The sequence below is a fragment of the Crinia signifera genome, chromosome 2, assembly GCF_055691185.1.
Source record: "Crinia signifera chromosome 2, ASM5569118v1, whole genome shotgun sequence".
Lineage (NCBI taxonomy): Eukaryota > Metazoa > Chordata > Amphibia > Anura > Myobatrachidae > Crinia > Crinia signifera.
In genome coordinates this window covers 323,311,090-323,324,334 of record NC_139218.1, presented here as the reverse complement: position 1 = coordinate 323,324,334, position 13,245 = coordinate 323,311,090, and the positions used below count along the sequence as shown (strand labels likewise).

Below are 13,245 nucleotides of genomic sequence, written 5' to 3'. Positions count from 1 at the left end.
GAATGTGTCTGCTCATATTGATTGATCAATTAATAACTTTTTTTTTAGGAGAGAATAACCATGTCTGGTTAACAGTTGAAATTCCTATACATTTTTAAGCACTATTGTAAGATTGTACTTTATTGTAAGAATTCTTCTGCTTAAAGTATGCGGCATGCCTAGATTTTGTGTGCGACTGTAAAATCTGTAAATTAAATTTCTTATGTGGATACTACTGCAATCCCGTACAGAATATAAGTATGCTGCATATTATTTTAAACGTCAGAAGCTGTTTTTGTATCCTATTTCTCTGTTTTGTGCGTAATATGCATTTTAATGGACAAAGTCACATGCAAAGAAGCTTGTTTCTACCGAGTCGCACACAGCTCGCTGGTTCTGTGTAATGTCTTTTAACACAAGACAACTTCCCAGACAACTTTGCTAACATCACTCCTATTTTTGTGTGATCAGAAGTAGAAATAAAAAGAGTGCTGCTGTTGTAGTTAATATATCTGACCTGTACTGTATCCTCATTCGTCTTTGCTGCAATCATGCCAAAAAAGCCCCTCTTGGCACGCCAGGTCACACTATTCGCTGGGCTTAATGAAAATTTTAGCTTTGCCACGAAGAGCAACTCACAAACATTCATATTCTTCCCTCTACTGTAATTAATGCCTTTCTATATAATTTCCCTCCGAGTTGGTTCTTATAATGTACCAAATGATGATGTGGTGTACCTATAAGTAGTAAATACACTCACTGCTGGTGTCGCTTGAGACACTTGTGAACATACATAATAAAAATGTTTTGTAATCCTTGCGTTCTTTGTACTTCAAAATTACAGAGCCAGATAAGGAGCCAGTGTCAGTCGATCAACAAACAGTTGCTGAAAAGCAAAGTAAAAGGTAATGAAGTCTGGGAAACTCTCCTAAATGTGTTTTGGTACTTGTTTCCTAGCACGGCCACAACGATCTTAATCGTGGTCATCGGGGGCATCGCGGCCACTAAAAAAATCTGGTGCGATGGGCCAGACACGATGCCCGCGATTTTCCCATAGAGAACAATGTTAAATGGCTCAATTTACCCGCGATGACCACGATTTCCCATAGGAAACAATGTGAAATGGATCAATTTACCCAAATTATCATAGGGAACAATGGGAAATGGGGCAAAAACCCCCCTGAACATAAAAATGTCCCCCCAAAAGTAGTTGACGCCACACCGCCATCAACGTGAATCCGAAGCGTGGCGAGCGCAGCGAGCCCGCGAGGGGCGGCGGTACGCGTCCTCCGACCTTTTCATGCCCTACTATCCACTACGGCGTGGAGTGAGAATAGAATAGTGTGGCGAGCGCAGCGCGCCACCGAGGCCCGAAGCGTGGCGAGCGCACGCGGATACCTTCACAGGTAAACGCGTCCCTTCGCGGGCTTCCCAGGTGTCCGCTTGTCCATGGACACCTGGGAAGCCCGCGAGGGGACGCGTATACCTGTGAAGGTATCCGCGTCCCCTCGCGGGGCTCACTGCGCTCGCCACGCTTCGGGCCTCGGTGGCTCGCTGCGCTCGCCACACTATTCTATTCTCACTCCACGCCCTAGTGGATAGTAGGGCATGAAAAGGTCGGAGGACGCGTACCGCCGCGGGCTCGCCACGCTTCGGGTTCATGTTGATCGCGGGGTGGCGTCAACTACTTTTGGGGGAACATTACACTGTTTCTGGCCCATTTACCATTGTTCCCTATGCTGATTTGGGTAAATTGAGCCATTTAACATTGTTCCCTATGGGGAAATCGGGGGCATCGCGTCTGGACCATTTAAGCATTTTTAGGTGCACACGACGCGACCGACCCGATTTTTCACTGTTTTCAATGCATTTCAATGGAAAAATCGGGGGCATCGCGTCGGTCGCGTCGCAGGCCACTCAAATTTACCCCCGTTGCCCAAGATTGTGGCCGTGCTAGGAAACAAGTACCTGTGTTTTTTTTTTGTGTTTTTTTTAGAGGGTTTTTTTCTGTTATTTTCTAGAGGAAAATGCATTGTACCAAAGCCAACACATTTTAGATCCCGCCATACCGCAGCTCCAGTATCACTTAAAGTTGGAAGTGTGCTTGAAAAACTTTAGAACTCCCTTTTATTAATCACAAGCAATGACTGATACATCTCTTATATACTTGGCTACATCTGTCACATCTGTTACTCAGTGTGTGAGTGTGTCTGTAACGCTGGGTGGAGCCTCTGACACATTACTGACTCACATGACAGAGAACCAGCCCAGTGAGCCCACAGTGCCAGACACCCTCTGCCTCCCCATGTTGCCCAGGAACCTACTCCACAGCCACCAGGTGAGCGCCGCCCGCCCACACTTTTTATTTTCTATATTATTATTTCCGGTATTGTTTCTATTGTTATCCGGTTGAAATGTATAATCCGGTTGATAATGTATCCTGAATATGTATGTGTATAACATACCGGTACATTTTACTGTGCGACAATATTCATTGTAATCTACACTACTTATGTCATATGCAAATTTGATTGTAGGTTTTTAATTTGTCTTTGCTGCATTTGGTGCTAAAATAAAAATATTTTGAAAAATAATTGGTGTTCCATTTATTCATAAATTACTGCAAGGTGTCTCCTCTATAGCAGTTTTATGCAACTTTAGTGTTGATTTGTTTGTTTTTCAGCAAAGCAAAATTGACTAAAAAAGGCTGGCTTATGGATAGCGACGATGAAGGTCAAGAGGACGCAGGTGCAGGTCTGTAGCCCATCACTGGCATTATTGTGATGTTTTCTGTCACTGTGCACAAAGTAGAATCATGCAAGGCATAATCTCCAAGGCATAGTGTTTATTCCTTGTTTAATCTACTAACAATGCTGTGATAAGTGCATTAGATTCAATTGTATCTACAAAGATCGGTACTTGTGTATTATCACAGCGTCCACTAAGCAATTAGCTTAGAGGGCTATTCTGAGTAGGAAAATCGCATTGCATGTGGTTTTTTGAGTGTGATGCGATTTTCCTATGTAATTTATTCACTGCTCTCACCTCGCGCAAAAGTGCATGCAATTTTATAGCTTGAGATGACATTTACTGTACTATACACGTCTATGTGATGCAATGGGATTTAGCCCCCCGACCTTTTCATACCCCCACTATCCACGTCGGTGTGGAGTTGATTTTATATAGTGTGGTGAGCGCACCGAGCCCGAACCGTGGCGAGGGGATGCGGAATACGTGTAACATAATCCGTGTCCAATCGTGGGGCTCACCGCGATTGCCATGCTTCAGGCGATGCGATTTTCCTTCTATGCCGTACGTATGCAAATTGGACGCCGTGCTACTACACAAGTACCCAAAGATCTAAACCTGGCTGGCATTTAATGCTGGATCTTGGTGGAATTCCACTGTGAATTAATGGGGTACTTGTGAGTTATCTGGGCGTCCGATTTTGGATCCGATATCGTATGCGATATCGTATGCGATATCGCATGCAAATCGCATGCAAATCGTAAGTACAAAATCGGGAGCCTCACAAGTACCGATTTGCTATTCATTTCATTACCCCACTATCCCCAAAGTGTGTCTATCAACGTGAACCCGAAGCGTGGCGAGCGCAGCGAGCCCGCGAGGGGCGGCGGTACGCGTCCTCCGACCTTTTCATGCCCTACTATCCACTAGGGCGTGGAGTGAGAATAGAATAGTGTGGCGAGCGCAGCGAGCCACCGAGCCCGAAGCGTGGCGAGCGCAGCGAGCCCCGCGAGGGGACGCGGACACCTTCACAGGTATACGCGTGCCCTTGCGGGCTTCACAGGTGTCCGCGTCCCCTCGCGGGGCTCGCCACGCTTCGGGCTCGCTGCGCTCGCCACACTATTCTATTCTCACTCCACGCCCTAGTGGATAGTAGGGCATGAAAAGGTCGGAGGACGCGTACCGCCGCCCCTCGCGGGCTCGCTGCGCTCGCCACGCTTCGGGTTCACGTTGATAGACACACTTTGGGGATAGTGGGGTAATGAAATGAATAGCAAATCTTATGCAAATCGCATGCTAAATCGCATGTAAATCGCATGTAAATCGCAAATCGCATCCGATATCGGATGCGATATCGGATGCGATATCGCATGCAAATCGCATGCAAATCGTAAGTACAAAATCGGACGCCCGGATAACTCACAAGTACCATTAATGGTCTTAAACTGCTGTATGTAGGCTGCTGACATTTTTGTTTCACATTTTAGCTATTGAGGAACCTCAACAGCTGCAGGACACTCCATCTGGAACAAGCATTGCTAAAAGGTAAAAATAGATTTAGTTCATATTCAAGTAATTAACATGCCCCCCCTCCTGCGATTCACGGCACCCCTTCCCACGATTCACGGACCCCCACAACCCCCCTCCCGCAATTTGCATTTGCGGACCCCCGCAACCCCCCCTTTCCATGAATCACGTGCCTGCCCCCCACCCCTATCACTACCCAGCTTCCTGCTCTCCTGAACCGTAACTTCCACCACTAGGGAGTCGCTGACGCTGTGTTGCCCACATACCCCTATCATGCCTCATAGCCCAGCCTCCTGCTCTCATGCACCCTATCTCCCACACAGTAGGAGGAGACACTGACTCAGGGCCACCGTCCTGTGCTGCCACGCTGGACCCTCACCCACTGGCAGAAGCTGCACAGTGTCCCCCACCCTCCTCTTTAGTCCCCCTTATGCCCACACACCCCTATCACTTCCCAGCCTGTGTCGTGACCTCCGCCAGTGGGGAGCCGCTGACTCAAAAACACACTACTATACTATTGCACACCCACACCCACAAATGTCACTGTACCCTCCACACTATCAATGTAAATCTTACTCTGTAACCGCTTTTTAAGTAAACAAAACAATACACACCCCCTTCCACATCATATGCTCTCTATTTAACACATTTCACCTATAACTCAAGTTGCAATACAGGCCATCTTTCATACAATTCTAACCATATTTTACACAATACAAAAGTTCACAAATTAAGGGGGCGCAGCCCCTTATGACGGAGTGAAGAGCTCCCGTAGGGCGCGATGAATCGCCTAGTTGGGAATATTTGACTGGGTTATAGAGGCTCTTTAGGGAGGAATGAAGATCTTAATCAATATTTTATGTGTCTTTATTCCTCCATTCTCTGTTTGCTCTGCAGTGATCTCGTGTGCTTTTTTGAGTTTGCTGCCCACATAATGGGGTGCCTTTATTTGCAGAGCTGTATTCTCATATATTTTTTTATGTCTCGCGCCCCCCCCCCCCCCCCCCCCCCCCCCCCACACACACACACACACACACACACACACACACACACACACACACTTTTATTTATTTAAATTCACTGCTGGGGAGGGCATTCCTTGGAGCAGGTGCTGGGAGGGATCGTAATAGATAGAAGCCCATAAGCTTCTATTGGGCAACGCCATCTGAAGATATCCTCTGCGGTTTAACGTTAGACTAGCTTCTCTTCTACTGTGAAGTGTGACCAAGATGCAACATTTAAAGAAACCTATTCAGAATATTACTCCTCTTTGACTGTCTCAGTTGGGCTGGGCATATCCCACTTTAACCGTTTATGAAAATTGCGTGGTTCATGTGTATCGCAGTGATGACACGGGTAAAGTAGACAAATGAGGACCTAAGCAACCCAAAACATGTTTGGGTCATTTTGTTTTAGTACATAAAGCATTGTAAATCGAACACCAAAACATTGCGATTCATTCTATTTTGATACTCTACCTACCTACCTGAAAATTTTCAGTGTTTTTGTACATAAATGGACATTTGGATTTAAAAGACAACAGTCCTCACAGTATATTCTATGCAATACCTTTTTTAATAATATAAATTTAAATAGACAAGGGGTCATAAAGGGATAAGAGTGAGAGTTTGCACTTGTGCCTGCTCCTAGAACAGTTTGTTTAATCACTGTTGTTTCCAATTGTAAAGCACAACAGAATATGGTGCACTATATAAGAAACTGTAAATAAATATATATATATATATATATATATATATATATATATATATATATCACTTAGTTGATTTACAAGCTTACTTATTGGGGCAGGGAAATTTGTTTCTTACTATCCAAAGACCCATTTTACAGATAAGCAAGCATTTGCTTTGGCTGAGTGCTTATCGGCAAATCACAAGGTTTTAAATTCATGCAAAATGTGTCCCTCCTATATGTAATGATTCCCCATTGCCACTGATTGTGTTTATCTATATTCATAAGATCAGTTGTCAAAATTCATATGTAGTGCTTGAACTGAATCAGAAGAAAAATAAAGTACTATGTATCAATGTTTAGACCAGTGGTAGCCAACCCTAGCCCTCGAGAGCTACCAACAGTTCACATTTTACAGACAACCTAGCTGCTGCACTCATTAATCACAGACACATTTTAAAAGATACACAGATGGAGCTAATTAGCTCACTTGTGATTCTGTGAGGAGACCTGCAAAACATGCACTGTTGGTAGCTCTCGAGGACTAGGGTTGGCTACCCAAGGTTTAGACCATAACACATATACTGTGCATAATTGTTTGTTTTTTAAAAGATTTTTACCTTTCTCTTTCCTGATAGGCCAAAGGCAGCCATAAAAAGAAGTCGGTTTGTAGACAGCGATGATGAGGAGCCAGTTAATAGAGACCAAGGTTTGATACTGTTTATCCATTTTCACAATTTGCATGTTTTTATTGGAAGTCACGTCCACTTGTTAAGTAACATTTTATGTATTTTAACTCCTCCAGAAGAAGAGGCGACGGGGTCTGGGCAAACAAGATCACACTCTGATTCAGAGAATGAAGACTTTCAGCCAACTAGGAAAAAACGTCTGCGCATTGAAGATGATGATGATGATTAACCACATCTACTACAGATGTTCCAGAATGGTTCGCCCACTCCATTTCAGTAAAATAATGGAATGAGACACCTCTCTTGTTAGTGGTTACACTGGTTGTATGGGCTCCTTTCTCATTTTACAGGGAACATGGACATTTTCCAACACTGTATGAGCCATTACCTTGGTTAAATTAGTGTTCAGTTTTTGAAGAGGCCTACATTTTGCTTTGTTTTATAATGGACATTTTTGAAATAAGTAAAATGTTTAGTAAATATAAAGAAAATAACTATGTATATGATTGCACATACTGTATATATCAATCATTTATTAATTTTGAGACATATGCAAAGTTTAAATTGCATAGTTTCTTAAACCGTATGCACAGTACAGTAGTTATTATTCTTGTATGGCCATGCCCAAATGAGTTTATAGCTTAAGAAGTGTTGGAAACGCATTACGGTATTTTTGGCAAGCATGGTAAGAATACATTTTCAAACTTTAGAGTTAATAAATCATCTGTTTTCAAACAAATTGGGCATGAGCTTGTGTTTTTGTTTCTTTTCTTGCATTATGAAATAAAACCTCAAAAACACATATATAACAGCATATTAAAAGCTATGGGGTACACAAACAGAAATTACGAGCACAATATGGGAAAATGTTCATCATAAGACACAATAACAACCAATAAATCTAGGGATTACAGTAAATGAGACATGAATAATCATAAATAGTGAATCCAGATGGCAATGGTTATCAAACTTTTTTTTTTTTGTTTTTTTTCTTCATACTACCATCCATGTGACTCCAATTGGTGAAGTGCACCTGGCCTGAAGCATGAGGAGCAAAGTGGTACATTAATATGAGAGTCCTTGACACAAATAGATGTGAAATGTCAACCATTTTTATTTTTTTTGTAGAACTTGTATACAAAAAACAGGTGGGTCCTAGTGTTATCCCGTGTCACGGTGGATATTGAAGTTGCAAGTATAGTCAGAAAAATGAAGGGGAAACATTTACAGAGGAGAAAGTCCTAACATAACTCTCAAAAGTGGATAAATCAATGGAGCCAGATAGGATACATCCAATGATACTAAATGAGCTTAACAAGGAGCTGGTAAAACCATTAACAGAATTATTCACTAGCTACTGGAAAAATCCCAGGGGACTGAAAAACAGCGAATATGCTCCCACTGCACAAAAGTGGAAGAGGTAAGCAACTATCGACCAGTGATCTACATCAGTAGTAGGGAAATTGATGGAAACACTCTTAAAACCAAAAGTTGTAGAATATCTCAAAAGCAGCAACTTACAGGATCAGAAACAGCATGGGTTTACTGGGGGAAGATCATATCAAACAAATCAAGATGGGGCTCTAGATGTAAAACAGAGTTTTGGTAAACGGAGTACAGACAAAGAAGGGAAAGGTTACAAGTGGAGTACCCCAGGGATCTGTACTTGGACCAGTGCTTTTTAATATCTTTATTGGTGATATTGCAAATGTAAAATGTGCCTTTTTTTGCAGCTGGCACAAAGGTATGCAACAGGGTAGACACCAGGAGGGGTAAAACAAATTATTGATGATCTAGGTAGAGTAGAGGAATGTTCAAGAGCATGGGTCTTCAAACTGTGGCCCTCCAGATGTTGTGGAACTACATGTCCCAGCATGCCCTGACAGTTTTGGCATGCTCTTATAGGAAAGAATGTGGCAATGCATGTTGGAACATGTAGTTTCACAACATCTGGAGGGCCGCAGTTTGAAGACCCATGTTCAAGAGCATGCCAACTACAGTTTAATGCCCCAAAAAAAGACTAAATATAGTATAAATGGCACTATAATGGAAACTACTGGGGAAGAGAGGGATCTAGCTGTCACTATTTCAGGGGACTTAAAGGCAGGTAGGCGATGAATTGGCAACAGAGCTATACCCCCCCCCAACCCTGCTTGTCTCCCTGAAGCGGGCAGGGTCCCGGCGCCCAACCGGCGAGAGACTGTGATGCGCGTGCGTCCCAGTTTAATGGAGTCCCTGTCTGCCGGCGCTCGCCAGAGGGGAGAAAGGTTCATACATAGAGGTTGCGTCTGGGTAAAAAAAAGTGGCTACTCACGCACCGTGGATCTGGTGATGTTTCGTTTGATTTGGACCTTTTCACAATGTCTTGCGCCTGTCTAGCTTTTGGAGTTGAGAAATCTTGGTGTGGTACTGGATGGTGGATTGACACTTAAACATCAGATAGCAGCCACAATCAAATCCTCATTCTTTCATCTGAGGAACATAGCCAGAATCAAACACTTAATCCCACCTGAAGATCTGCCAAAAGTCATACATGCATTTGTATCCTCTCTTTTGGATTACTGCAATGCCCTCTACCGTGGTCTCCCAGCAAAAGAACTGCACCGATTACAACTGGTACAAAGCACAGCTGCCAGGCTGTTAACTAACCAGCCACATTACTCCCATTCTCTACTCCCTTCACTGGCTTCCAATAAAATGGCAAATCATTTTCAAGATCAATCTACTGCGTTTCAAAGCCCTACATGACCAAGGCCCCTGAAGCAGCTTCTGATTCCATACTTTCCCACCAGATTACTGCGATCTGTAGATGAAGGACTTTTAGCAGTACATAGGATCTCCCGTAATTCATCTAGGGGTCGAGCATTCAGCTCCGATTTTATGGAACTCACTTCCCCGCACAGTTCGAGAGACTCCAGACTTTCCTATTTACTCAAGCGTTTCCTTCAGTTCCTTAAGTATTGTTCATGAAAAGCTTTTATGTACTTCATTTTTTTTGTGCTGTATTATATTCATTCTATTTGTTAAGCGCCTTGAATCCTATTGGAGAAAGAGCACTATATAAATACAATTATTATTATATACTACACCCCACAAACCATATTTTAAGAGATGAATAGTCGATACAGTGCCAGAAATGTGTGAGTATTATACAGATACCTTAAAAAACACAGTGGGGACGTGGCCTGGGAGCATAAGGGAGTGGATGTACCAGGGTGATCTCCCGCAATACGGGCAGTTTTTGGCTGGTTCCAGCAGGCATATTGGACCCCAGGGTCCCCACACTGCCTTCCAGTGACCTCTGGAGAAAGACGCTTGGTGCTGCGGTCCCGGGAGTCGCCCTCCTGACGTCCGACGCGGCCTACCGCGAGTGGGAAGCTGGGGCCTAAATTTAGTGCCGCAGCCGCCATGGGAGCTCCGGACATCGATCTGCAGCGTTAAGGCAGCTGGAAGCTGCACAGGACACTGGACCGGCAGTCCTGGGTAAGCGGACACTCGTCCAGACCCTGGGATCCCTGGTCTTCGTACTTTAAAGGTCACTTCTGCATCCTGGGTGTACTTCTTCCCCCACACTGTGAGTCAGCAGCGGCCATATTGCCTGCCCTGCTGACACTTCTCTCAAGCACAGCTGCACTGACAGAAAGGAACCTGCTTAAGTGTCTGTTATAAGGTTCATGGGTGCTCCCTGCATCCTGAGATCTGTTGAACATTATTTTTGGTCTCCCAGTACAATATTTTTTATTATGACTGTTCCAGCTGTACTTCTTAAATATATATCCTTAAGGTAGCCTACTCTGAGCACACAGCGCCAACGCCTCTGTTGTTCACCATCCATCTCTACTCAGTCTCCCCTGGTTTGCTTTCTGATTAAAGTGTGCCTACGAAACGCTGCAAAACACCCAAACCGCTCTCTCAGGTAGCCTTCTTTAAGCCTTCCCCCTGCAAGACCTAAGAAAGTAGTTGCGATAGGGGAGCAACTATCAAAAAAGAACCCTCCTGGCCCCACGAGGCCAGCTACCTGGAAGTATCAGCTACAGATGCTAGCGCTCTGGATGATAGCCAAGCTCTTACTGTGGATACCATGAAACTCCTTCTGTCACAATCTAAAAAAGATGTATCCGAGGAATTTAAAGCTACGCTACAAGATCGTCAGAAATCAATTGATGATCTCGGTGAGCGCACGGACCATATTGAAACCAAAATGGGAGAATGATCTAATTTCATCCCACGACCTACTGCAAGCTGAAGTTACTGCCTTGCGCGATAAAATTGCAAACTTGGAAGACCGAGCTAGACATAACAACTTTAAACTACGCGGTGTCCCGGAAATTGTTTCCAACAGCAGTCTGAATGATTATGCTAATAACATCTTTCAGAAGCTTCTACCCAATAGTTCATTATTATTCATTTTACTCTCGTTCATGGCACTTATTCAAGAATTGACCTTGTTCTCTCAGACAAATGGTCCCTAGATTCCTTCCATAAGGTCATTATCCTTCCCTGGTCCTGGTTGGATCACTCCCCGGTGTTTCTACAGTGGGTCATAACTAATAGAAAAACTTTCTCGGGTCCGTGGCGCTTAGGTAGGCAGTCTCGTTTAGCCGGAGGCCTTGCAAGGCGATTCACTCATCAATAGCGCTTTATCTACAGGAGAACTCCAAAGATACTTCTATATTTAACCATTGGTGCGCACTTAAGGCAGTTGTTCGAGGTTCGGCAATCCAATTGCCTCCAAACTCAAAAAAAAAGAATATACAGTAAGAATTCCTTGGCGCAAGCAGAATGTGAGCTTGCTTCATTTGAGGCTGCTCACAAGACCAACCCGGCCGACAAATCCCTTTAAGCTATTAAATGATGCTATGGATAAAGTCAATGGTCATTAGCTAGCAGTAGTCCAATGGAACATTGCTAAGCTGAACCAAAAGTTCTATCAACTCGTTAAGCGCGCAGGTAGGCTTCTGACTAGGAAGCTGAGGGGTAAGTGAGCCAAAGAGAAAATTCATATGATATACTCTGCCCATGGTGCGAAGGTATATGCCCTGAACGAGATAGCCAACGTCTTCTTTGAGTATTACTCCAAACTCTGTAACTTAAGAGGATCCTTCCACTCATCAACCTGATATAGAGAAATTTAACTATTTTTTGGATAGACTCAACCTTCCAGCATTGTCCTCAGAGATTTGTTTGTCTCTTAACGCACCTTGGTCATTAGAGGAAGATTAATGTGGTATTGATTCCCTACCTAATGACAAAGCACCTGGGCCAGATGGCTTCCCTTTCAATTTCTATAAGTCCTTTAAACTCCAATTATCCCCAGTGCTTCTGAGTCTTTAACGAAGCCTCCCAGACCAAACCATTCCCATTAGAAATGCTAGAATCCCCATTCAGGGTCTGGTAATTGGCAACTCACCCCATAAAATCAGTCTTTTTGCTGATGATGTCTTGTTATGTATCCTAGATCCTGTAAAATCTCTTCCTGCTCTGCACGGAGTATTACAAGAATACTCAGAAGCCTCATACTATAAATTGAACACTATCAAAACGAAGGCCCTCCCTGTAGATTTCCCCCCTAGTACTGTCACTGAGTTTTAAAAAAATCATATAACTATTCATGGCAGGCCAGCTCTCTAAGATACTTAGGGATTAACTTGGCGCCAGAAAAACACATTATTGAATGTAACTAAAATCCCCTTTTGAGGGCTTTTGCGGAGCTCACTGGAGACTGGATGTTACATGATGTCTCTTGGCTGGGGAGAATCGTAGCGGCTAAAATGGTCCTTTTACCCAAATGAATGTATTTATTTCGATCCATCCCAAAGTCCTCCCCAGACTTATAAGGAATAAATTCAATCAACTCTTGGCTAAATACATATGGAAGGGGCCAAACCTAGGATTGCAAAAAACTTCTAATTCGCTCTAAGGTAGAGGGGGGTGTTGCATATCCAGACATCGAAACCTACTATTATTCCTGTTTACTGAATCAGGCTAGAGATTGGTTCACTGCTAAAGACCCCAAACCGTGGGTGACTCTAGAAAGCACTTACACCAGGCATGTCCAAACTGTGGCCCTCCAGCTGTTGTGAAACTACACATCCCAGCATGCTTTGCCATAGTTTTAGCATTCCCTAATAGCAAAACTGTGGCAAGGCACGATGGGACTTGTAGTTTCACAACAGCTGGAGGGACATAGTTTGGACATGCCTGACTTATACCCTTCCTATTGCAGACTTACTGTGGCTGCCGCCATCTGTAACGCGAAAATATGCAGTCCACTGCAAGTCCATCAAATTTACTCTTGACAGTTGGCATAAAATGATAACCTCTGTAGAGAATGCAGCTTTACCAGCTCATTTCTTATCACTACAGGCCTTGAAGTTTTTAATCCCCAATTTACCAGTGGATAGATGGATCAAGCAAGGAATAACGTCAGTTGGGGATTTATGTTGAAGAGAATTTAGTGTCATTTACATATCTACAAGACCAATCAAATCTCTAGGCAAGACTTTTTCATTTATTTACAGATAAGAAGTTGGTTTCATTCTCACTTCCCTTTACCTACTAATAAACATACCTTTCCTGCCTTCCTTAAAGCTAAGGCGACCGCCTCATCTCA

General features: G+C 43.6%; 1 protein-coding gene across 3 annotated transcripts in view; it reads left to right on the top strand.

Annotated features, from left to right (window-relative positions):
• TIMELESS (timeless circadian regulator) overlaps nt 1-7,371 on the top strand; it is an 84,395-nt gene extending 77,024 nt beyond the window's left edge. For 2 of the 3 annotated variants that reach the window (XM_083169223.1, XM_083169222.1), the window contains 5 exons: nt 824-884; nt 2,663-2,733; nt 4,215-4,272; nt 6,582-6,652; nt 6,749-7,370. In XM_083169223.1, coding sequence (XP_083025349.1) covers nt 824-884; nt 2,663-2,733; nt 4,215-4,272; nt 6,582-6,652; nt 6,749-6,861 — 374 coding nt within the window. In that variant the 3' untranslated portion in view covers nt 6,862-7,370. Of the gene's footprint in view, nt 1-823; nt 885-2,662; nt 2,734-4,214; nt 4,273-6,581; nt 6,653-6,748 lie in introns of all 3 variants that reach the window. The other variant, XM_083169224.1, reaches the window with a different exon arrangement.
• The last annotated feature ends 5,874 nt before the right edge of the window (nt 7,372-13,245 follow it).